This window comes from Astyanax mexicanus, chromosome 24, assembly GCF_023375975.1.
Source record: "Astyanax mexicanus isolate ESR-SI-001 chromosome 24, AstMex3_surface, whole genome shotgun sequence".
NCBI lineage: Eukaryota > Metazoa > Chordata > Actinopteri > Characiformes > Acestrorhamphidae > Astyanax > Astyanax mexicanus.
The window spans coordinates 28,767,721-28,794,899 of NC_064431.1; the positions used below are offsets into that span (position 1 = coordinate 28,767,721).

At 36.8% G+C, this 27,179-nt stretch overlaps 1 protein-coding gene across 24 annotated transcripts in view; it reads left to right on the top strand.

Annotated features, from left to right (window-relative positions):
* Positions 1-12,029: 12,029 nt before the first annotated feature.
* Positions 12,030-27,179, top strand: part of itpr1b (inositol 1,4,5-trisphosphate receptor, type 1b) — a 227,391-nt gene continuing 212,241 nt past the window's right edge. For 16 of the 24 annotated variants that reach the window (XM_049471927.1, XM_049471934.1, XM_049471938.1 and 13 more), the window contains exons 1-3: positions 12,031-12,241; positions 18,819-18,932; positions 24,974-25,044. In XM_049471927.1, the coding sequence (XP_049327884.1) occupies positions 18,841-18,932; positions 24,974-25,044 (163 nt within the window). In that variant the 5' untranslated portion in view covers positions 12,031-12,241; positions 18,819-18,840. Of the gene's footprint in view, positions 12,242-12,337; positions 12,514-18,818; positions 18,933-24,973; positions 25,045-27,179 lie in introns of those variants that run through there. The other 8 variants (XM_049471933.1, XM_049471931.1, XM_049471935.1 and 5 more) reach the window with 3 other exon arrangements.

Sequence of the window (27,179 nt, forward strand, 5' to 3'; positions counted from 1 at the left end):
AATTGATTATAGTAGGTCTAAAATTAATCAGATAAAATGTTGACACACAATCTTTAATAATAAAATGTGTGTCAGATCCAGAGAGCTCCATTGTGTAGGACTAAATTACTGAATGTATTTGTTAGCTTGAAATCTCCATCAATAAACTGAAGCAAAGGTTTGTAGACCTAAGTTCCATGACTTTTCCAAAACTTTCTGGGTGTATTTATTTTTCCAAAACTTATTTTTTCCAAGCCTGGAAATTGCTATTTTCAAATTCCATGACTTTTCCAGATTTTTCATGACCGTACGAACCCTGTCCCTTGTGTTCACCTGAGCAGTGAAAGCCAGGCACTCTGTGTGCGCTGTATTAAGAAGCTTCATTAATCCCATTAACCCATTTCCCATGCTAACAACCATGCTACAGTACCAGGTGTCTTCCCCCTCAGATGCATGGATGCAAATTTAGCAGACTCCCACCAACTGTAACGACCCCTCAGATTACTGCTGTAGTCTTTTAAAGCATATGCATATATACAGTAATATATATGAACAGACCCGTAAAGAGCAGCGCTGTGTCTATTCTTATTGCCGCCTACGTCACAGTGTTTGGAGGTGACTGCGCTGGACTGTGTCTATTGAAGGGCTTAGCAGGCTTAGCTTCCTGTGAGAGAGATTAGCATGCCAGCACTGTTAAAGGGTAAAGACTGGGTGAGTGAACCTTCATTAACATCTTAAAAGCTACAATCAGAGACTTTACAACCACTAGCTGCAGTTTGCTGTTTCTAAAAATACATGGATGGAATGGATGGGAGATCAGATACATACACAATATGGACAAATGCTTGTAGACACCCATTTTAACGAATGCATTCTGGTCCTTTAAGTTGTTAACCCATCACTGAAACAGATGTGCACAGTGAACATTCTTAGTATTTTCAATAGTATAGAACTTTCTGGAGAAAATAAGCCTGTGGGAAGCTAATGCCTAGAGCTATTTTGCTGTGACACAGTGGAATTACTCCAAAAAAATTAGAAAAATTCTATTTTTAATACTTGTTAGTACATAGATATCCCACCTCCCCTGCAATTGTCGGGATTCTCCCACATACGACTAGACTAGTTTTATGTTTACACATGTTGGCTTGTAATAATGCCATTATATGAAAGTTTATATTTATAAAAGCTGATGTTAAACATGAATAAAATCAAATATTGTCATTTTTACTGGTCCCTGCATCCTCAACCACATACAGTCTAAACCACATACATACTAAAAAATGTGGACACCTTGATTGTGAATGTGAAAAGCAGTATAAATCCTCCATGGTTCCCTCAGGTCCTTAAAAAGTCTTAAAATTGTCTGAAATTTACTGGAAATTTTCTGTAGGTTTTACATTTTCAGATTTTCAGTGCGCTTAATGCCGGTGGAAAAACACAGTGGCCCTTCATAAACATCTAATCCGGAAAGAGAACTAAGGTTAGCAGAGAGCTAGCTAACATTAGTGGCGAGTTAGCTAACATACTAACTTTAGCAGCAAGCTAGCTAACATACTAACTTTAGTGACGAGATAGCAAACATATTAACTTTAGCTAGCTAAAGCAAGCTAGCTAACGTTACCAGGGATAAAACTAAGGTTAGCAAAGAGCTATCTAACATTAGCGGCGAGTTAGCTAACATACTAACGTCAGTGGAAAGTTAGCTAACGTTACCGGGGAGAGAACTAAATAAATTCTGGCTACATTTTTGGGTCTTAAATTATATTTATTGAGGTCTTAAAAAGAATCTTTAAATTTGACTTTTAAAATGGTGCAAGAACCCTGTCCTCAATGTAAAACACTCTCTTGCACATTTAATGCACAATGACTGTTTATTTGTCTTTACTCTTCTCACTTGCCGTATTGTCTTCTCTCTGTTTTCCATGTCTGCTTCAGTTTTACCCCACAGTTTCTCAGTTATCTGTCACAGCTGCTCGACACGCTGCCATTAAGTGGGGTGCAATTACACAGTGCGTTACTGCGAGCTAATGAAGCCTGTCTGCCACTCAGGAGCAGCACCTGCAGCCCCCCCACCCCCCGAACTCAACTCACAAATCAGCATAGGAAAAAGAAATACACAATCAATACAATGAAACATACTAGATATGTGTTATTTTTTTTTATTTGCTCTCTTGACATCATTTTCTTAAGTAACAAAACAAGATAAAACTGGTTCCTCCTAGAGGATTTTTTCCTCCTAGAGCTGCCCCAGTCAATTATATTATTTATAAGCTATTAACCTGTAATTAAATCAAAGTATATAAATCAACTACATAGCATAGACCAACATCAGCCCAAGCTTGGCAGATACTCAACAACTGGAGAGTCAGTAAGTGACTTTATGCCCATATTATACATGGCAACCAGGCTTGTGGCAAAAATGGCTCAGGCCAATTATCATATTATACTGCACAAGTTTGAGTTTGAGCAGATTCCCATTTTGTGCTAAAATGTGTTTTAACTTCAGCGAGAGCTTTTATTGCACCTTAGCATGTGTTTTATATATTTGTTGAAATTACTGTTGTTAATGGGTTAAGTAAATGTACACAATAGCTTTTATTTGTTAAAATAAATTTTTAATTTTAGTAGATTACTGTTTCCTTGTTTTACACTTATTTTTTGTGAAGGTATTTTGAGTTAAGTTACAGTATGTATTAGACATGTATGAGTATTCGCTAGTTGAAATATTTGAGTAAATGAAGAGTCTGTCTGACACAATATTTTTAACTGAAACTTAAAGCAACTTTTTGAGTATTCCAAACTATTCAAATATATATGTTAAATTAAATAAAAAATAAAAAATAAATCATTTATTATAATTAGTTTGGAATTATATACTTATTTCTTCACCTACTTTAGTCCACACTGTGTGTATAGAGTCACAAACATACAAATAAACACAATAGACGATATCACGATTATCAAAAAGTATTGGGGTTATGTTCATTTATTGTACGATATATCGATATTGCAATTATTGTGACAGGCCTAATTAAGTACTATGTATACAGACATTTTAAGTAAAGTTATTCTCGGCAACCAGAGTGTTGGCACAATGAGTGCAGGCGGATTCCCATAATATACTCGGCAACCGGTGGGTTGGCACAACCAGCTCAGAATGATTCTTTATACTTGGCAACTGGGTGTGAGCCGAGCATTTGAGTAAGATCTGGGTCTAGACTCAAACTAGAGTTGGGCCGATGCAACTTAGGCTCGGCGGGTGGTACTCAGGGTGATTTTGGCTAACTGGGGTTCTTTATTATAGAAAATAAGTAAATATTTCTTTATCTGCTCAAAGCTTTCTCCAGATTGACGGAAGCCTCCCCTTCTTTCTCTCCCTCTCTTTCTATCTCTCTCTCTTTCTCTCTGTCTGTCTTGTCTGTGCTTCCCCCACCTCAGGAGAACTCAGGAGAATACCACGACGATGCATTTCCATAGTTACAACACCAGTGAGTGGGAGAGTTCTGTATGGATTCCCACGCCACTGCTTCAAGTGCTGTTTTAGAAAAGGCCAGCATGAGTGAGCCTCTTCTGCTGAGAGGGAAACAGTAATAGAGATTTTCCTGATAACTGCAGTCAGCCAGAGATAAATATTGCTGCTTTGGGACAGGTGTCGGCAGGCCGCAAGCGACCAGGATACTTCCCACAAATAACAGCTTTCATAGCAACTTCTGCTAACATCCCATTCAACTGTGAATGCACTTCCTACATGTTATTTACTGTATTTAAACAATTACATTCATTTTGTATGTGTAAAACATACACAGTGTGTCACACTGTTTAGTTAGTGTGAATATAGATGTAGGTTAGCATTAGGGTGGTTGTTATGTCTAAGTTGGTGAGTTTGCAACTAGCAAGAAAAACATACTCCATTTAATAACTATTCTTAAGAAGAGAATTCTTCTTAACCATTCTGTTATGTTCATTTGTCAGGAACAGCAATAGTGTTCCCAGATCAATTTGACCCGCTGCATTATCCAAAATAATTATCCAGAAAATGTATGAAACCAAAAAAATCCTAAGAGAATATTTAATTTCTAATTTTAATTTGATTGCTGTCACTACTTAGCCTGTGTCTGTCTTGTGTTTTTCCTTTTTTTGGTCGATCCTGCTTCTGTCCTCTGTTCTCTTGTTTTGTTTCCTCCCTATGTGCTCTTGGGCACATGGTTCTGTTTTGTTTTTGGTCTTGTCTCCGCCCTAGCCCCGCCTGTCTCATTTGTAACGCCTCCCCCTCATTCCTTCTCCAGGTGTCCCTTGTCTGTGCCTGCGTGTGAGCTCTTTTGTTCTCTGTCCTGCTTTTTGTTTCTGCTTTGTGTAAGTTTTTGTTTAGTTTTTGTTTAGTTTTTTTGTTTCTTTCTTGTTTTAAAAACCGTGTTGGTCCTTTGTTTGTTTTATATTCTTTGTTCTTTTTAGTCTCAGTGTTGTTTCTTTGTCCCAGTTTTTGTTCTTAGACTTTTTGTTTTGTAATGGCCACTAATAAAACGTTACAATTACTAATTATTATATCAATATTTAGTGCAATACAAATTAAAGACATGTTCAAAATACATGTCCAACCTTTTTTTAATGGTTTACTTCTTTGTTACTTTTAAAAGACAAACATATAAAACATAATAGTTGAAACATTAAAACATAACATTGCAATTTTGTTTTAGTTTTTGTGGTTGCAAATGTGAGATTAACCATTTTTTATATTATATGTTGTTTATACTAATTAAGGCAAGCAGACAAACTTTCATACTGAAAAATGTTCAAACGCCAAATGTTCAGGTCAATTTGACCCATTACAAAACATGAGGGTTCGCAAAGGTTCTGATATTCCCAACTTTTCTTCTTTTTTTTCTATTTGGCAATAAGAACAGGTGCAGTGGTTCCTACTGACAAGGCTGTAGGTTCGATGTCTGGGTTTGCCAACCTGCCACTGTTTGGCACCTAAGCAAGACCCTTAATTCTTTAATTAATTCTTGTACTTATGTAATTATGTACTAATAATTGCTGGAGCTTCTCATTAGGATGGATGAGTTATTTTCCAATGTAAAGCTTATCCAACAAATACTGAATTAGAAATGATGATTTTGTGGGTGGATCATCAATATCAATGACCAAGACTCACTTTGCTGGAACTGAACAGCCCATTTAGATTAAAAACAAGCCAATTCCAGTCATTTTCTTCCAGTGGATCAAGTAACCATTAAAACAATGTGGGATTTATAACCGTAAGCTGAGTATCACCAATCAGATTCGCTCCATTCAAATGCACAAGAGCTCCGTACGTCATTGTGGAACTTTCTCTGCCTTACATCACTTCACCTTACTTTCTCCACCCCACCCTCTACTCTAGCAAATTAGTGGGTTTTTAAGTCTGCACTACTGATTATCCATTAAGCTGGAAAAGAACACTTAAAGCAGATCAATATTTGTGCTGTGAACACAAAGAGCAGTCCAAGTCCAATCCACTGCGGTTAATTAGAGCAACACTACGCTAATACTGTTCTAATAAGAACGTTCCCCAGGGGACGAGCAAAGCCATTATCGCTGCATAATTGTCTTTTATTTTTAGTGAGGCAGAACTTTGTCCTGTAGGGCAGAACACCCTCGCCTCACCGGCAGGGCTGCAGCATGAGCAAACGACACGTTTTAAACACGCCATGACACAGGATCACAAACAAACTTTATCTGAACTTTCATCATTGGTCTTGATTTCACTCATCTTCTGGTGTGGGTTATAGAGTGGATCCAGAATCACCCCATTCACCATGTAACACCATGTGCCTTCAGAGTACCAACATACACATATTTAGGGGGATATTTAGCATGGTCAGTCTACAGAGTCAGTGTTTTAGAAAAGTAGAATATTATATAAGACCAATTGTTACTTTGGCAGTGTGCTAAGTCCTGCTGGAAAATGAAATCCGCTTCTCCATAAAGTTGTAAGCAGAGGGAAGAGTTTTTTGCATTTTTTTTGGAAAGCAAGGAACCAGAGTCAGTAGGAAGAATGGAGAAGCACACAGTCCAAGCTGCTTGAGGTCTAGTGTGAAGTTTCCACCAATCAGTGATGGTTTGGAGAGACATGTCATCTGCTGGTGTTGATCCACTGTGTTTTATCAAGTCCAAAGTCAGTGTGAGTTTCACATTTTAAAATCTCGTCACCAGCTTAGGGACCCTGCATGAGGTCATGTTTTACTCACAGATACATCATACAGCATGGAAGGAAGCTGTGTTATCATTTCCAGTCAACATAAAAGGCCAATCTGAGAGCAGTTTGCCTGAGATATCTGAAACAGGGGCGTCACTGGAGGCCTCAGCAACAAAGCCGATATATCACCTGGCTCCACTGAGATGAAACAGAGAAACAGAAACTTTTTGTATTTACGTGAGACGCGCTGGAGATCAAAGTGAGCCTGCTTTCGATAGTAAAACCAACCACGGCACCTCACATGAACCACAGACTCACCCCTCCCCCGTTCTCTCGTTCCTGTCACAGCAGCCCAACAATAGCTGTACAGTTACTGTATATTCTCTCTCTCCGTTCTCCTGTATCACAACACAATATCTCCATTCAGCTCCTGATCCAGTCTTCTGTGTGGATTTATTCCTCATTTTTCACCAAAGGGCCACATCGTCTCAGTGTTTATCTCACACCCAACACAATCATGAATCATTAGGCCTTTTTTTCCACAGTAGAGCTCCATTACCATGACCTTTCGGTATAGTCATCCCTCTAAAAACACAATGTCAGTGACTAGTTCCTTCCTCATCTGAGTTACTTAATTCAATCTGCCCTCAGTATCGCCAGACAATCTATACAAAGCAGATTAAGTAGGCCTGTAAAAAAGACAGACAATCAGGAAAACTGCCAAAAGGACAGAGTGAGACTTTATCATCAACTTTATCTCCAGCTCCAAACATTAGACTCATCCTTTCAGCATTTTCTGAGATAATGGAACTGTGTGAATGAAACAATACTGTAAATTCTAATAAACAAAACCCGTCACATTCTTTTAAAGGCCCCTAATGCTGGAAAAATCTTTCAGAAAATGTTTGAGACAATGTATAAGTCTGGAAGGAAAACGTATTGCTTAGTTTAGCTTTTAATGACTCCTTTAGCTTTCATTTCTCCTTTGATAAAGTTATAGATCCAGGGGTCCATGGAGATACTAAGAAGCAAAGATGCTGGGGCTTGTGGTCTAACTGTTTGCACGTGAACACCTTTTAAGAGCCGGCTCGTGTTTTCACTGCTTTAAGGCTACGTTCACATTACAAGCCACATTGCGCAAATTCGATGTTTTTGCTCAGTTCAGATTTGGCTATCTTGACGACCTTACATGCGCACAATGATATGTGTATAAACGTCACCTTCTTCACCAACAACAAAAAAACGTCATATTTGAGAGACGACTCGTAGCTTTATAAAGGGAAATGGATGAGTTTGTTAGCAGCTCATATGTGGAGCATCTTTTGCTGGAGTGGAGAGTAAACAGCTGGTCTGAAGTTCATGCTCAGGTCGAGGAGGAGAAAAAAGGACAGGTGGTTTGCTTTTCCTGTTTTTGCAGCTATAGCTGCACAGCTGCACCAAGCGATGCAGTGTGGGTACGAGAGAGAAGCATGTAGCGCATGCGTAAAAGCAAAAAGATTTATGATTTCCGATTTGACCGTTCACATTCATGTCGCATGTCCATGGATCGGATACATATCAGATTTAGGACCACATATGAAAGTGAATCAAATCTGAGTTGAAAATTTCAGATTTGGCACGTTCACACAGCCATGAAAAAATCAGATCTGAGCCACATTAAGTAAAAAGTCTGATTTGAGTCACTTCAGCCTGATAATGTGAACGTAGCTTAAGGAGTCACTTACTACATATGTAAATGTAGGCATTAGGTCAGGGGACGTTTTGAATGCTTTTTTTTGTTTTGTGATGCTTGAATGCCCTGCCCTTTGTCCGCTCATGTTACAGGTTAACTGATTCCAGACCAGCAAGATTGTGGGGCCAAAACGGCACCGACTTTTCAAGATGAGAACCTGTGATTTTGCGGTGGAAAAGCACAGAACCATTGAGAAACTTGGCACCAGCACCATCAACATAAAAGCGGAAAAAGCACCCTTAGTTTATTGATGGTGAAATAGGTGGATGCCAGTGTTTCAGGGTGCCCTCATGTCTATGTTGCCTTCTGGTTCCTCCTTTACGTTAGGCTGCTGGAGTCATTAGCCACACTCTGATAATATTGCATATGGTCTGTTCTACATAAATACAGTCAGAACAAATTCCATCTCTTTAACTTTCTCCAATTTAAAGACTGCCCACTTGTCTGGACTCACACTAATGGATGTTCAAGCATCATGTTTTTCTTTGCTTTTCTCCCCATTTTTCTGACGAATTATACCACATAAATGATTGTGTGATGTATGCTTGTATGCAAACTACCTACAACAGCCTGGAAAAGCATAGCAAACATCAAGCAACCACATAACAACTCCCATAAAATCACTAATCAAATCATAGCAATTGCCTGAAATTCCAGAGAAATCACCATGCTACACTGTAGCATCCATCAATTACCCACTTAGCAACACCATAGCAACCTACCTGGGATACCATCACCATGCTACACTGTAGCATCCATCAATTACCCACTTAGCAACACCATAGCAACCTACCTGGGATACCATAGCAACCATTTAAGGAACTCAATAACAACCAGCTTGGATACCATAGGCAACTTCTGCAAATGCACAGCTCTCTGCTCTCCACCACAGGTCTAGACAAAGGTAATGAATGCTCCATTAGGTCGATGTTTAAGTGCTATCTCTCAGCGTGTCTAATGAGAACAAATGACGGTGTGTGTGTGTATGTGTGTGTGTGTGTGTGTGTGTGTGTGTAGCTGATCAAAGCAATGAATAGTGTGCTTCTGTTTTAGTGGAAATCAGCTACAATACAGCAGCTGTGTGAGGAGAGTCAAACAATTGGGGAATATTTCCATCTCAAAGGCCTACTGCAGGTTACATCACCATGACTCAAACACACACACACACACACACACACACACACCAAATTGAAGCATGCAGACTGATGGTGTTTGTACATACATATACACACTCATTCACACACAGACTAAACACATACAGGGCTCTTTCTGTGTGAATACAAATTGAAACCCAATCCCAGAAATGTTGGCGCTGTGTACGATGTAAAAAAAATGCAATGACTTTCAAATGCCATTTACCCATTTTTTTAAAAAGGAAGTATACTTTAGAGCATTAAAAGTATGTTTAAATTAGTAACGGATACTAAAAGTACTTTTTTATTTATTATACTATACTGCTTAAAGTGCACTTTAATGTAGTTTTTTTCTAGTATCATTAAGGTGTACACAATATGTGCATCAATACGCAAAGTAGTAAATTTACAATATACATCAAATGTATCAAAAATGATGTTTATCAAAAGCACAACCTAATGCTTTTATGTTGTATTTAAATATAGCTTAAGTACAATTGAAATATACTTTCTAAGTATAAGTTGCCATAAGTTGTTTCAAAATACTACATTTAATATGTTCTCCCAGGTGCTTGCTATGAAGATGCTAAGTGGGATTATTATCTAACAGTTACTGCTGGTTACTTTTGTGTTTTTAAATGGTTCCTATGGTATCCCAGGTGGTTGGTGTGCTGTTGCTAATTGAACACCAGACCATGGCAGATCTGAAATTAGTTCATGCTTGGAAATTGAATATCTCTCTTTCAACATCATGATTTATGTTTTATTGTGAATAAAATATGGGTATATGAGATCATTGCAAATCAATTGAAATTGGAGTTGTAATATTTCGTTATGTAATGTAGTGGTTGTACATCACTGTGTATATTCAATCATTTCCAAATCTCTCCTCAATAGTTTAGGTGAGCTGCTGATGGAACACATTCTGGGGCGCTGGCTGGGGTGTCCAGGAGAAATCTGGAACCAAGCTTTGTTCTTCAGACTTAAGACTTTTATTGTATTTATAGAGTAAGTCTATCTGCAGGTGTTTTAATGTGATCTGGAGTTTATACAGTACAATTAAAAGTCTGTTCTTATTTAAATATTTAATTTTATGTGTTCAGGCCCTTTAGGAGCATCTGCACAGTATTGTAATTGTACAGTCTCCCTCTTTTTACATGATCGTAAGAATGATCAGAAAGCTGCATCTTCTCTTATTCTTGAAAAAACAAACTGTCTGTGGCTCATTTTTAAATAATAAATGTTGGGCTTTTGTAGCATCTGATAAACAGCCGTAGGCATGATGTTTACTGAAGCCACAAGGGTTCACAGGAGAATTGATTTGGCGAGCACTTCTGAAGGTCCATGCCAGAGCTCATGGCGAACAGGCCGCATCTCTAATGATTGAAAAATTTATGGGCTGGAGTCTTTTTTCTTTCTTTTTTTAGGCCAGATGCAAAAAAGTGGATCACCAACTTGGTTTGTGGGTCAGCCTCTTATAAACTTGAAATGAAAACTGACCGAAATTGACAGGCAGAAAAAGGAATGTATAAAAAAATCTCAAGGACTCGAGCTGCTCTGAGTTGCAGCAGTCCGTCAGCAGCCTCTTAGGATTTCCTGAAAATTTTGCTGAATTTAACCTCTAGGCCCAAATCAATCTGCCAAATGTGTGCTGATCAGTACATTAACAGCAGTCCACAGTGCCATAATAAAGCCTTTTAAGGGCTTAACATATTGCAAGCAGAATGCTGTCTCCACTTCATTGATGAGGTCAACAATCCCTCGTTCTGTTTCTGACAGCTTCAACCCTCCCCTCTCTCCCCCTCCTGTGAACCACTGGGGGTCTTACATACTGTATAAAATCTTTATGGCAGGCACTGTTTCTGACACATCATTGACCATATCATATTGTAGGTGTATAATTAAACAAAAAGAAAAAAGGAAAAAAGCTATCCAAACCAACTAGGCCTAACCACATTTTTTGGAAAACAAACTAACCTCAAGCGAACTTGGGTTCTGCAGCAGGACAATGATTTAAAGCAACCAAGTCCACCTATGAAAATACCAAAATTAAGGTTTTGGCTATTATCGCTCTGCTTGTACTAACTACAAACTACATATATATAAACAATAATAAGTAGTAGGAAACTTTACATCTGAACTGACTGTTCACATTCATGCTGCACACCCATGAATTGGACTCTTCATATTCTAGGATATCTATCTAGGATATTATGTAAAAGTGACCCAAATCTGATTTGAAAAGATGTCCACAAATCCCTATATATATATATATATATATATATATATATATATATATATATATATATATATATATATATATATATATATATATATATATATATATGTCAAATGATCATTTAATCAATCTATCAACCTTTATTTTCACTCTGTAGTATACTGAGGGTAACCCACATTTTCAGTGCATCCGAGCATATACAAATTAAAGGGACTGAAAAATAATTTTTTTTTTAAATTTAAATCAAGTATTTAAGGTAAGCTAAAAAAAAGGAACTTTATAATAAAACAATCAAAATTAAATGATAAAAGCTAAAATTAGAAAACAAGCAAAATAAAATAAAATTTATTTAAAAATAATTCATAATAAAAGGATAAGTGAACATGCTAAAATGTAAAGCAATAAAATAAAAGATAAATCAATAGAATGATAAAATATATAAAAATAAAAAGGATAACATTAAAGTAAATAAAAAAGTAAAAGTAAAAAAAAAGTAAAACAAGAAAAATGAACAAAATAAAACAGAAAATTAGGTGAACAAAAAGTGCACACGCTGTTAATTACTGTTGTTTATAGAAATCATGGATGAGATCTATGTTTTTTTTTTTTGCTGTACTTTAGCCAACTATCGCTTTATGTTTTTTTCTGTAACTTTGGAACTCACTTGCCTTGGCGTTTTACCTATTTCTCCTCATTTGACCTCGAGAACAGGCACAGCGATAAAAAAACTACATTTCCCATAAACCCGTGGTGCGTTTAAAGAAAGGGGGCGGTGCTTCTCGGCTCGTGGAGGCGGAGGGAAGAGCGGAGTGTTGGGGACAAAATTCAACTGTCAGCGAGACGCCGCGGTTTTTAACTGGACTTTTGTTTGGTCACTTACTATGGAGTTACCCGGTGAAAGCCTCCCGGACGCCGCCTGCCCCTGAGTGAGCCTGGGCTTCTTTTTCTTCTTACGCGCCCCGGTCTCCGTCCGTCCGCAGGAGGTAACGTTAAAGTTAATGCTGAACTCTGTGGGTTTGGTGCTGCTGCGGCGGCGGCGGCGGCGTTAGCGTAGCTACTCTGAACTGAAGCATCTCAGCGCCCGTAGCTCAGAAACCATCCTCGGCGGTTTGGGGGAGATTGTGCTGGTTAGCGGCGGAGATACCCGTCGTTTTGTGTTTTTCTCATGGCTTGGAAGTGATGACAGAGCCGGGGAAGCTCTCCGGCAGAGAGAATGTGGATTATTTTGGAGGAGAAGTGTCTCTCATTTCGTGTAGTAGGTAATTTAATGTCATTTTACAGTTAACACTGCACAATTAGCTGCCGTTCGCTTAGCCACAGTCGTTAAAACCGTTGGAAAAACGGTTAAAATTCTAAAAATTCAAAAATTCAAAATAACAGAGCGCGTTCTGCCTGTCTCACGCGCGTCCGAAAGCCCGAGCCGAGGCGAATTCTGATTGGCTGCCTCTGATAAGCAGCTGAATTTAGCAGCTCGCGCAAGCAGCCCTGTCAAGGTGGATAATCCGAAATGACTCCTGTTTGAGTGTGAATGTGAAGAGAAAACGGATTGTTTAGAGCGCTTTATGTCCTTATACGGGCTGTGTATGTGTAGGGAGCACAGTCAAGCAAAAAAATAAATGTGCAAGTAGTTTAAATGTTAAAATGGCCTACAAATGGCTATCAGGTAAATGCTGGTCAATACTAATGACATTCAGTATCGTGATATTTAAAATATAAAATATATCGCGGTGTCGCGTTATAATTAATTAACATATGCATTGTTAATGGTAAAAAAAATAATGTAATTAATCACTGTACTATAGTATTTCAGTACTAAATAATGTTTTTGCTGCACGATTTTGGAAAAATAAGCCACAAAACTTTTTCTGTGACATAACTTGCAATGTTAAAAGTAACACAATACAAGAATTTACAAGGGATGCAATGCAATCTCTCAATATGTGAGAATTTAGGGCCGGTGCAGACATCCAATATTACACATGCAGTTATATATGTGCCTATTCGAATATACGAATATACATATTTATAACTTGGAGGCTATGTTTCTAAAAAAGCAATTATAAAAAAGCAATTATTGACCGATACTGATGCAGTTTCGATATAATCCTGAATTTAAACTAGATTTCACCTGAAGTCAGTGAACAAACATCTATCTATGGCTACAGAGCCACTACCATATGTGGTCCTAATTTAGATACGTATCCAATCCATGGACATGCGTCATAAAAGTGAACGGTCATATCAAAATTCATGCATCTTTTTGCTTTTACGCATGTGCTACGTGCTTCTCTCTCGTACCCACACATTATCTCTTGGTGCAGCTGTGCAGCTATAGCTGCAAAAACAGCAAAAGCAAACCGCCTGGCCTTCTTTCTCCTCCTCGACCTGAGCATGTACTTCAGACCAGCTGTTTACTCTCCACTCCAGCAAAGGATGCTCCACATATGAGTTGCTAGCGCATCTATTTCCCTTTATAAAGCTATGAGTCGTCTCTCTAATATGATGTTTTTGTTGTTGGTGAGGAAAGCAACGTTTATACACATATATGTGCGCATGTGAGGCGTTTCAGGGACAGATTTGTTCACATTACACACAGATACAGATCACTTACATTTGTGAATGTGAACCGTCAAGATAATGTAGGTAATGTGAACAAACTCTAACTGTCTATTTTTCTGTTTGACTATCTGTCTGTCTGTCTTACAAGGCAGAGTACCTTACATACAGTTGTAAATAATAACCAGGCACACCACAGGCAGTTTATTAATTTAATCACACAATACATAAATGTGACATTTCCCTGTAATGCTAATCCAAGTTTCAAATCCAATTTTACATTTTGCCATTGTTTAAATATTTGTTAGCATCCATTTTGGCAGTTCTATTAGAATGTTCTGAAGTATTTAAATATGGAAGCACATTGTAATAGAATTATATAATTGCACAATGTAATTTAGTTGTGTATTTGTGTATTTGTGAGAGTCGACAGTCTCATGCGATACTGCTAAGTTGATATATTCAGTCTTGCCTCCATTTATTGTAAAATAAAGGCTAATAGACAGCACTTCAAACACACAGTCAGTGACAGATTGGAATGACAGAGGTGGTGTTTTGCTCTGCAGGCTAATAGAAGCCTGTGTCATTTATCTGACTAGCATGAAAGAGTGCAAGTGAAAGCACATCAGCAGCATGTGTTTGTTAGCCTTTCAGTAAACAGACTTCTCCAGCGTTTCTTTACTGGAATGTCACTGTAGTTTACTGTGGTAAACAAATATCTGACCCTTCATTCATTCATTCATTACTTTATTCATCTAGCCATCCAGCCATTCTTTTATGATTATTCATTCAGATGTCCTTTTGGTTTGTATTTATGTTTTTTTTTTTTTTTTAAATAAGTTGATGATGCCTTGATCACATTGGTGAAGATGTCCCAGTTTTCTGGTCAGCTGGGATGTTTTCCTAATCAGATTAAATATGACCTGCTATTAGTTATACACTAAAACATCTATGGGATGAAACAAAATGAAATCTTTGTTTAGATATTCACCCAAAAACCGATGGCTGAATATGAACATTTAAAAACAATTTGAATTGATTAGTTGACCATTGTATGAAATAAAAATTATTATTATTATTATTATTACTATTAACCCTGTACATTTTTAACATCAACATGTTGGTTTGACCACTTACTTCCTGTTTTTGTAAAACTTATGAAAGTTAAGATTAGACTTAAAGTTAAAGTTTATGATGGCTGTATATTAAAGGACATAACTACATTAAACAACCCCAAATCAGAAAGTAAGGCTTTTACCAAAGTTACCAAGTGGTAGTGTTTCTTCAGTGGTTATATTTTGTCTAATTCTTTTAGCGAATGCAAAAAAAAAAATCTCCACACGTTCTCTATCAGGGACAGGTCAGGACTGCTGGCAGGCCAGTACAATACTTGTATATTTGTGTCCTGCAGTAATACCTTGGTAATGTGTGCAATATGTGGTTTAGCTTTTTTTTGTCTTGTTGAAAAATGCATGAATGTCTCTTTAACAGATGTTGCAGTATATGAATACAGTATATGTTGCTCTAAGATCTCTTCTGCAATAATGCTGTATTAAAGAAGTGTACTGAGACACCCCCTTATCATGACAGACCCTGGCTTTAGAACCTGTTGCTGATAACAGTCTTAGTAGTGCTTTTTATCTTTGGTCCAAAACACAAAGTATTATTTTTTTGTTCATAAAAAGATTTTTTAGCTCTTATTTGTCTGACTATGATACATTTTTGTAGGAGCATTTAAGCCCATAGATGTTGACGGGGCTTCTGGTAATGGTGAACATAAGGCTTGTGTTGTGTACAGTAGTAAAATTGTAAGTGGTATTAGTGAATATAGTAACTCTGTATTGTAGTAGAGAAGTGGGCGGAGCTTCTGGTCATGGTGAACATAAGGCTTGTGTTGTGTACAGTAGTAAAATTGTAAGTGGTATTAGTGAATATAGTAACTGTATTGTAGAAGATAAGTCGGCAGAACTATTGGATATGGTGAACATAAGGCTTGTGTTGTGTACAGTAGTAAAGTTGTAAGTGGTATTAGTGAATATAGTAACTCTGTATTGTAGTAGAGAAGTGGGCGGAGCTTCTGGACATGGTGAACATAAGGCTTGTGTTGTGTACAGTAGTAAAGTTGTGAGTGGTATTAGTGAATATAGTAATTCTGTATTGTAGTAGAGAAGTGGGCGGAGCTTCTTCTGGACATGGCTGGACATGGTGAACATAAGGCTTGTGTAGGGTACAGTGAAGTTGTAAGTGGTATTAGTGAATACAGTAACTCTGTATTGTAGTAGAGAAGTGGGCGGAGCTTCTTCTGGACATGGTGAACATAAGGCTTGTGTAGGGTACAGTGAAATTGTAAGTGGTATTAGTGAATATAGTAACTCTGTATTGTAGAGCTGGTTAATGAAAGGTTTGTTCACTCAGATGTTGTTGAATGATGGTTCAGAGATCACAATGTTGAGCTAAGGCTTGTGCTCTTACATTTTACACCATTTACACACTGAAATTCCTCCTGACTCCTTGAATGTTTCTATGAATGTTTCTATTCTGTTTGGATATCAAATTATGATTACAATCACCTTTTCACATCCCTTGTTTTTACCCCATTACAAGCCTTAAATTGTCTAATTTTAGGTCTTATGTACCTTTATGAACCTGCCTTTGGGGTAGTAGTATGCAGTATGCACATGTTCAGAGCTACTTATGGCCCAGATTCATTTGAATTTTGTGGCGTTCATGATAAAGCTCCTTCTGAAGTACAGGTATTAGCTTACCTGTTCATTGCTGATAGGTAGCACAGAGCTTGCCTTGATGAGAAGAGTAGTTTGTGTAGAGTGTGTGTGTGTGTGTGTGTGTGTGTGTGTGTGGTGTTTCCCTGTTTCCTGCTATGCTTGTGGTTCTCAGTTCTCGTCCTGCAGTAACACAGCTGTAGTTTTTCTCTAATCTGACAGAATCAGGTGTTTTGCAGGGAAAAGCTAATGCTGCTGAAAGTCAGGCACAGTTTTTTTAGAGACAAAACTACACCTGGTTCATCTGACTGGTTGTATTTAAAAGCAAGGAATAATAATAAAAAAAAGAAACAGTGTCCTAGTGGTTAGCACTATCCCCTCTAAGAGCTAGGGTCCTGGGTAGGGGTGTGCCATATCGTATCGCACATGAAAATATCGCCATTTTTTAAAATATCGTGAACGATATTATACCCTAAAATATCGTGCCATATCACCCACCCCATTTCCAATTATGCATCTACTAGAGACAGATTATATCTGTCCAGTATCATTTATTTTACTTTAATCCTGGATATATGGAGATATTTGGAGTGCATTATTATTAGCATCATGACATTCTGGATCATTGATTTCTGTTACAAATCTGATAAAATTCTTGCATTTTTTAATATCTCACTTAGGGGTGTGCAGTATTATATTGTATGTAATAATAATATTTTTTTTTTTTCTTGCAGTGTATATTGTATTTTTGAAATAGTTTTTTTAAAAGTGTTTTGTCATATCGCCAATAGTATCGTTATCACGAAAATACCATAAAATATCGTGATATTATTTTAGGGCCATATCGCCCACCCCTAGTCCTGGGTTCAAGTCTCTGTCTGGGTGCATTTGTGATGGATCATCAGTGGAGAGTGGGAATGTGTATTGTGGTGAAAGGAATTAGAAATCCAGATCTTTCTTGAAAGAAATGGATGCTGTGAGCACTGGACCAAAGACTACCCAGCCAATTATCATCCCAAAGCCAAAAGTCTGGGTCTGTCATGTTATAGGTTTTGTTTATACATATTGCAACAAGACAGTGCCAAACCACATGCTGCACACATTACACTTCATTCATCACCTAAACGTCTGTAAAGTGCTGTGAGAAGGAATGTCACCTTAATAAATTAGTAAATGCTTCACCGTCCCCACCTTTTTTTTTTTTTAAATATGTTGCAGGTCTGAAATACAGGAATAGATGTATAATAATAAATTAAATATCTTGGGTTTTATATAAAAATCAAAATCAAATACAAAATCAATGTCAGAAACACTGCCATCACATCAGTGTGTTGCCATCTGTCCACTCTGTTTACCTACTTTATCATAAACGCACCATTTTTAGAGCTCTCAGAGGTCTGTGGCTAACCTGAAACAATGTGTTACATAGAAAAAAAAAAGCCTCTGCATTTTACCTACTTGTGATTTCCGCAGAGGCTACACTATTTATGTCCAAATGTTTGTAGTCTTACCTTATAATGAATGTATTGGACCACTTTAAGCTGTGCACATTACTGACATGGAGTGCAAATCCCTACACATATATGCTCTCTATATATACAGTGCCTGCTTTTTTATCATATATTTTTTTTTAGATTAACAAAGATTTTAATATCAGACAAAGATAACCTGAGTAAATATAAAAAGAGCTTTTAAATGATTGTTTAGTTTTTTATGAAACAAAAATACAAACCAAAATATCCAAACCAACCTAGCCCTGTGGGAAAAAGTAATTTGAAAAGGAACTTGGTGTTCCAAAAAATGTGGTTAAACACAGTTAATTCATGGGGGGGGGGGACAAGTACATTTTCATGGCACTGTATATATAGTAGAGACAGATATTTTAATACATTTGTCCACATGGTGTATATGGTTTTTATTTTACCACACGCTCCAATTAGGTTGGGTTCCCCTCACCAAACACCGACCCTTCAGCGAATAGACCTTGAATTCTGTGTCAGTTCGCTTTTTAACTAGGCCACCTCAAAACACCAGATACTGATGTTCTAGAATCCGTCCCTGCAGTCCTGCTGCACTCTCACTGGAGAAGTCCAGCGTTTTTCCCTACAGCTGTTCTCCGGTCGAGGACGGTGATAACCTACTTATGATCGCTCCGCTCTGTTTGTGTTATTGTATATTAACTAACCTTTAATCAAACAACCTGTTTCATTGATTATAAAGGGTTCTCGTGTTTCCTAAAGGCCTGTTTTATTTCTAATACTCTCATTTCTTTCTGTCCACACAGGAACACCTGAAAGCGGAGAAAAATGTCGGACAAGATGTCTAGTTTCCTCCACATCGGGGACATATGTTCCCTGTATGCGGAGGGCTCCACCAATGGCTTCATCAGCACCCTGGGGTATGTCTTCCTCTCTTACACATGAGGCTGTTGAGTCAATTGATGTCAATGTTTATCACAATCGAAAACGTTTCATTAACACGGTTATAATATAAAAACATGCTTTCAATAATTTATTTTTGGTTGTCATGATATGATAAAGTTTCATGTTATTGCCCAGCTCTAGCACAGTGCCATCGATCTGTTAGCAAAAGTCAGTGATTAATACAGCTCAGAAAAACAGGTAGCATTGCCAGTCTATTGTAGGCTTCATAATAAAAGTCATAGGTGTCATAGGCCAGATTGTATTAATGAAAAGAAAGTTACTAACAGATGATAAAGGTATAATTATCATCCAAGTTTTTATTTTATTTTATTTGGACTTTTTTAAATGTATAAGTTCTGCTTACATCACCAAATAATATATGGCATGTGTGACCTTCTTCTATAAATTCTTTTTAATTTTATGGAGAATAAAAATACATTAGACTATCAAATATCACTCTAAGGCTCTAAGAGATAGACATTATGTTCAGAATCTGAAGTTCATTCCAGGACGCTGATATTGGCCATAGACAGAATAATGGGAAATGTGGTTTTGAATGTAAGTGCATTGAACAGCTGGCTCTATATACACAGCTGTGTGGTTTATATACAAATACATTTGTTGTCTGTCAGAGTGCTGATGAAGGAGCCGGCACTGGCTTCTTGAGACATTGGAATAGTGGTGGATATAACGAATATTTGGCATCTGAAAACATGCAGGCTATTTAATTTACGCAAGGGTAAAAGTGGCAAGATAAATTAAAATCCGGTAAGGACATTCGGTATTTGGCCAAATTTTGTTCACTTTCAGGCAATTTTTTTTATTTTGATTAATCACAGTTAAATGTTAATGGCAGTTAAAGATTCTCCTATTCACGTTGAAGTCCATACAGTTATGTATGTGAACTAAGATCTAAAACTTAATCCATTGTTTTGTGATGACATGAAAACTAACACAATGGCATGTGCTGCATGACACTCATAAACACACAAACTTTATAAATAAATTAGAGTATTAAAATGTACAGTGTAAAACCTTTAATATTTAATAACTTATGCTGTTTACTCTTACTATAACAGTACATTCAAACTTTTCCTCCCACTGTTTTCTATGGAGTTTGGCGACAGGGTCGTGCAGAAGACCCTTGGATTGCTAATGGTGCGAAAGAGGCAAAGCAGGCGGCCAAAAAGTTTAGATTTTTCCAACTTTATGCAAATGAGAGACGAGTTTCTCTAAAACAAAATAGTGCTGAGCTGTATACTGGTTCATCCAGTATATGGAAGGGGAAATTAAAACCGGTATGAATTTTTCACATACCACCATACTGCTACAGGTGCTGCAGAGCGCCGTGTGGAACAGCACTGCCATAGAAGCAGATACAGCTTGCTAGTTAATGCAAGCCAGTTAGCATAACAAGTTAATACACTGATAATTAGTAATGATAGTTTAGCACTGTGGAGTCAAATGCTCGGTCCTGCCTGAAGAAAAATGAGAACAGCACTTTGTCTGAGGAGCTCCTGCTGCTGTTTCTCACTGTATGAATTTTTTTATCAGAGTAAAATAGAAAAACTCCCTAAAACTTACTGGATATGAGGTAAAAATAAATTTCAGGAGCAGTAACTATAGCCCTAATAAATGTATTAATACTGTAGCTTGAAGAATAATTTTAATGCACACTGAACTAAATTTGTTTGTTAACTGGAGAAAGAAGGGAATTGTGGTTGATTTTAATACTGTAATGCCTCTAATGGCTTCAAGAATAATATATTGTAAATTGATATTAGACTTGTGTTTTACTTGTGCAATAGAGCATTTGGAGTATTTTAGGAGCATTAATAGTGCTTATGGAACGATTTAAAATGTTTAGTTTAGTAAAGGAAGCCATGTTAAAGTCTGATTTCTTCATATATTATGTAATAAGCCTTAGGGTTTTATATCGTATGTATTATTAACAGTAATCACAAACATATATAAAAGTCCAGTCATGCAAAAAAAAAAATGAAATAAGATAATAATAATAATAAAAATACAGTTATTTACAGTGAAATTGATATACATTTTTGGTCATACTCCCCAGAACTAACGTCAAATATAGGTCACGTAAAAAAGTTTGTGTGAAAACCTGAAATAAACATTAAAAATCAGATTTGGTTGACTTTTACCTGCTGTATGAATGTAACTTAGTGTTATATGGACAAAATCGTTTTGCATATGTTTACTTTTTAGTGGAATGCAAGTGCTAGGATACACTGAAATTGATGAGAGAATGTGACGGTTAATGAGGTGTGTGTGAGTGTGTTGGTGGGGTGTTTGCCTGACTCGTGACGTCGTGTGTTTGCTATTCTATATTTTGCTCCTGACGCTGTTTACTCTCGCTGTCGTAGTTGAGTAGATAGCTCAAGTTTAGTGATGTGTTGAACCCTCCTATTTTAGTAAATAACACCCTAAATTTTCCACAGCTAATTTCCACCCTTTACCAGCCTGTGGCATCTCACAGTGACCAAACGCTCAAACACAGGCCCTCACTTGCACACACACAAACACACACACCACTGTCTAGTGTCACTTCTCCATAGCAACAGCAGCAAGCGCACCTTTGAGGAACCGAGAGTTGACAGCAGTCGTTTGTCAAGACGTCTGTCTGGTGGTGTTTTGCCCAGTAATCATTTTTGTCTCCCTTTTCTTTCTGTGTGTGTTTGTTAGAGTGTGTATGTGTGTGTGTGTGTGTGTGTGTGTGTGTGTAAGAAGCTGGAGCTATATTTAGAGCCCTGTGTGCCTGTGTCTTTGTGCCACTGACTGACCTCCCACAAGGGATGGAGTAATGAGCCACCTGGCCCGACACACTGCCAGTAGGAGGAGCGTGTGTGTGTGTGTTTGTGTGTGTGTGTGTGTCTGAGCATGCATGTATCACCATATTCAGCTGTGTGTGTGTGTGTGTGTGTATACATGCTTGAGATGCTGTAGTTACATCATAGGATGCCGTTTTTTATGTTTTTATGAGGAATGGTCTGCTGTAGGGCTGGGCAATATTGGAAAAATCATATATCACGATATGGAATTTTTTTATATCACGATATCGATATATATCATGATGTACCACATTTGAGTTACTCAGTTATTCTTCGAAAAATATGACAAAATAATATCATCGCATACTTTTTTCGAACTTTATTTCAAAGTGACATTAAACCAAACTTTCACAAATGAGAATTACTACCTTTTAGTGCAGCAATATATATGTATCAAATGAAAACAGATGAGGTAGATGCAGTAGCTAATTCTTTCAAAATTATACAGATATTTAAATTGAGTTGTCAAAATAAACTCAATTAACATTTTTTCAAGTGTCCGTCAAATAACGTAAAGCAGTGTCATGTCGCAAAACCACATTATGAAGCTTTTTTTACGAAGATTACTTTATTATCACTTATATAAACCGAGTTTATGCAAAGTGACCACGCCAATACATTTTATCGCAGCCTACTTTATATATTTGCAAGAATAATTGATGAAATTACTGTTGAAGGTATAGAAGGTAAGTAGCACATAAACACTTTTCTATCGTCCCACGATATTTATCGTCATATCGCAGAGCACTAGTCTGCTGTAGGGCTGCTCGATATTGGAAAAAAAAATTACGTTGCAAATGTTCTTTTTTCGACGATATATATCGGGATATTAAACAATGCAGGGCCCATGAGGTCACCAGCCCCACCCCAACACACACGCTGTCTCGCGTCCGGACTGATCAAGAGCTGAGTCAGCGCCAAGCACTCAAAAAACAAACAGGAAAACAGCAAAACAACAGTAATTGGCTCTTAATCAGGCATTTAAATGGCTTTTTAAAAGGTAAATAAGAGCGTTTTCTGGGATTAAAAGCGTGAATTCAGCTGTAACTGGAAATATTTGCGCAGCAAAACTGTGCTGAACTGAGGTGCACAGCTTTCCACACATGTCCATGTTTACAAGCACGTGCCCAACCATGTGGATGAAGTCCATGCGGTTACCTCGTGTTCAACCTTAGTTAGATAGATAGTTGGGGCAAATTGAGGTCCGATCCACAAACAGAAGCGGATTCATATATATGAAAATTAGTATGATGGTTTTTAGTCAGTCAGAATTTGGTGAAAGTCCGACATGCTCATGCTAATCAGCTTTTCTCTCGTGGTTTGTAACAGTTAAACGTTTGTAATGTTCAGACTTATGATTTGTCGAACTATGGATTTAAAATTGTACACAGAGTTCACTTAGTCTCTGACCCTGTAAACATAGTGAATTTAATCTTTTACATTTTAAACTCTTCTATTGAACTCAGGATTAAATGTTACAGAAGCAGAACAGAAGACCTGTGCTATAGACTGTGCACGTCACTGTAGAGTCTGGATATATGCGGTGTAGTATCATCTCATATTGAATGATAGTGTTTTGCATGGCTGTAAATGAAAATTAGAATTTACAGTGTCCTGCTTCTTCAAGTTAGCTGTTATCTATTGTTAGCTTAACATTCATTCAACATTTTCAGATCCTTTATACTACAAATTACTGCTTCTGAATTAAAGCACAGGATGACTTTGAATGGTAATGTTAAATTATATATATATATATATCCTGTTGAGACCCTTTGTCCTCTTATGAGGATATTACATTTCTGTATCATGGTTATACTTTTTAAAAACCGTTAACCCTTTGTCCTCATATGGAGGTGGTTGCATGACAACATTACTCTTAATTGATTAAAAATAAGATGGCGGTAATCCCAGTCACAGGTTTCTACAGCCAGTTCAGACAGAAACATGGGCCAGGTAAAAATTCTCATCCAATTTTACGTTTGAAACTAGTTTATTTACTTACTGTAGAATTTCTGTACAAAGACAACATTTAGTTCTACTGACCCACATAGAGATGATAAATCAAAAATATATATAAAGAAAATAATTTTCCCAACAGCATAGCTGACAGTACTAAGAAGTTCTAACCCACAGAGAGAGAATTTCTTTGCTTGAGATAGAATAAGCGACTGTGTTTGCTAGAGTGAATATAATTAATCCTTCAGGAGGTTATGTGCTTCAGTATCAGTGAGGATACGTAAATGCTTTCTGATTCAGCCCAAACCTGGTTTTCAGTAATGGCAGTTACTGAACACACACACACAAAAGCAGAAGATTAACTGCATAAACCTTGCATAAAAGGCTTTTCATAGTAAACGTACATTGACACAAAATGATCAGACACAATATATATAAAAAAAAAAATACTGCCCTCATTATAGAGCTTAAAATCCAACATAAGTATTTCAATATGCATTTTGGATATTTGAATTTAATTGACGACTTTTTAATACATTTTAAATATGTGGAGTTATTTATGAATATTAATTATAACTATGCTTATTTGCGTTTTATACTTACTGTAAAAATTGGTGGTAAATAAATACATAAAAAAAAAAAAAATTCATATGAAAAAATTCAGATCCAAAAATTCCAATATATTTGTTTAAAAACTCTGAAATACGAGTTAAGGCCAAAGGTGAAACATCCAGTAGACAGATCTACTGCATCTGAATTTATTTAATCTGAAAATTAAATAAATTGTTTAGCTAAATTTCTTCACCTCACAAGTTCTGAACACAAAAAAATCATTGTGAAATTTAAATGTATGAATCACACCATTTAATATTTAGAGTATATTAAAAGCAAGTAAATTTAATTCAATATACAAAATGCAGATGGAAATACTTATGTCAGCTTTTTAAATACATACATCATTAAATATAGCGGTGTGTATATATACATAGTGTTACTGTTAAAGCTCCCTAACCCTGTTGTTGCTACGAAAGAGCACTGCTGTTGGATAAGCAAGAATAGAATAATTAGAAATCTGTTTTTGCTAAAGCATATGTTAGCCTAACACTTTCATTAACTTTCGTTATCTACACTGTATTGTGTAGATAACATTTTATTCTTAAATAAATCCGAGTATCACTGTGTCTAATGCACTGCTGTATCTCTGCCTGCAGCCTGGTGGATGATCGTTGTGTTGTGCAGCCAGACACTGGTGACCTCAACAACCCTCCTAAGAAGTTTCGAGGTAAGGCCCACCTGTTTCTCTCAGTCTGTCCCACTCTTACCTTCTCTTTCACTTTCATTTTTGGTGAATGTGAAATGCTGTTCATGTTCTCCTCCATATTTCAGTCTCACTCTCTGTGACTCTGTGTCTCTGTGGTGTGGAAACAGGATTATGTTTCATGATGTTGAAAAGCAGCATGTCAAAACAATGGGTTTAAGCTGTGGAGCTGCTGATGTACGTCTGCGGCTTGGCCATAACTTTCTCCTGATGTTTCCTAATTACTCTCATGGAGGTGTAAGGGTTTGCTGGACTGGGATGTAGAGTTTTATTTGATGAGGCCTGTGATATTTTACTGTTAGTAATGATGTCTGTGATATCAAGGCTACATCTACATGTACCTCACTGGAATAGTGTATAACTGTCTATAGTGTTTGCAAAGATGTACTAAATGCAAGGGCCAGGAATTTCAGGGCATCTCTTGATACAGTACTATTACAATACTTTGCCCACAGTAACAATGATATCATGATACTGTGATTCTCTGATACTCAGTCAGTATATCAAGACAATTTTCTACAAAACCCTGCGACATGTGTGTGATTAGCGCATAATAAAGCAGTTACTTTAGTGAGTTGGAATTGGGGGCGAGTCTCAGGGAGCTTAGACGCCTATGTTTCTTTTTTATAATTCTTTATTTTTCCAGTGTGTACTTTCAATAATTGGATATATTTTCTCTTATCACTTCTAATGTCACAATTATCACAATTTTGTATGCCATCAATATAGAAAACGTATACTAAACAAGGAAATATTAACTCTGAGGAAGCCTTAAATTATTGTGCAATAATAATAAAATACCAAAATACCAAAGAAAGAAAATGTATACATGTTTTGGGTAGTAGCTTAAAACCTGCAGGGCAGTGCTACTCTTTTTTATGCTTAATCTTTTGGCAGACTTTTGTCAGGATCTGATTTTATTCTGAATCAGTTTTGTACAATCATTCATGCTCATTTTGTGTTTACACGGGATTCACACTAAATGCTAATGCTGCCACTCGTATAGCCAGTGTGGATGTACACGTCTCTATAGAATGGCTACGTCAGGTAAGTGTCCTATAAAACAAGAGCAGTCAGATCTGAGCTTGGTATCGCTTTCAGCCTTGTGTGGCCTAAAGAGCTGACTCATTACAACACTCTACTAGATTCCAAGGTAAAAACAAAATGAAGCCAGCTAGCAGCTAATTAACCTTGCACTCACCTGTCCCCCCTGTAGGCTAATGAAAGGGAGCAGGTTTCCCCCCACAGGGCTGGAGCTGTGAGGAGAGCTATCTGTGTGTTCTGTTCATAACTGAAATCCAGAGTAATGTACAGATATACATATATCTTACATATCTAACCAGCTTAGTAATATCATCTAATATAAAAAATCAGCCAAAAAATAATCTTAAAAAATAAACAGTTAGCATTGGTGCTAAAACCTATTATTGAATTCGGTTGTTAGCTAGCATTGAGCTGTAAGCTACATTCCGGCGTTTTACTACTACCACTACTACTACTAATTATAAAAACTTTAATTATTAAAAAAAGTCAATTAAAATGAACACTAGTAAAATATATTACTCAGAAACAAATGAATAAAAAATATGATAGAATAATAATTCAATCAAAGCCAGACAGATAAAAATAAGATCTAATTAAAAGCTAGAAGAAGAAAAATAAGATAATAATGTAATAATAAAATCAGAACCAAATACTAAAAACAGTTGTAAAAATAAATACATAATATGAAGGATCTAATTCAAAGCTAGAAAAATAAGAATAAGGTCTAATTAAAAGCTAAAATAAAAAGTAATGTTTTTAGCTTTTTCTTAAAAATAGTAACACAGGTTGCTTGACGAATATTTATTGCTAATGTGTTCCAGATTTTTGACGCATAAAAACGTCAAAAAAAAAAGAAAGCCTCTTCTCCGGAGGTCAATATCTAAGGCCTCGAGTGAACTATAGCCATAATCCCCATATCATATCAAACCACAGAACCTTCTAATCCAAGTTTCAGTCCAGGAGTTTCGGTCCAGATTTTAGGGCATTGCATTTTGGGTTTGATTGCATTCAGTGGAATGTTCCAATTCTTCCTAGAGATATTAAATAGAGCACCA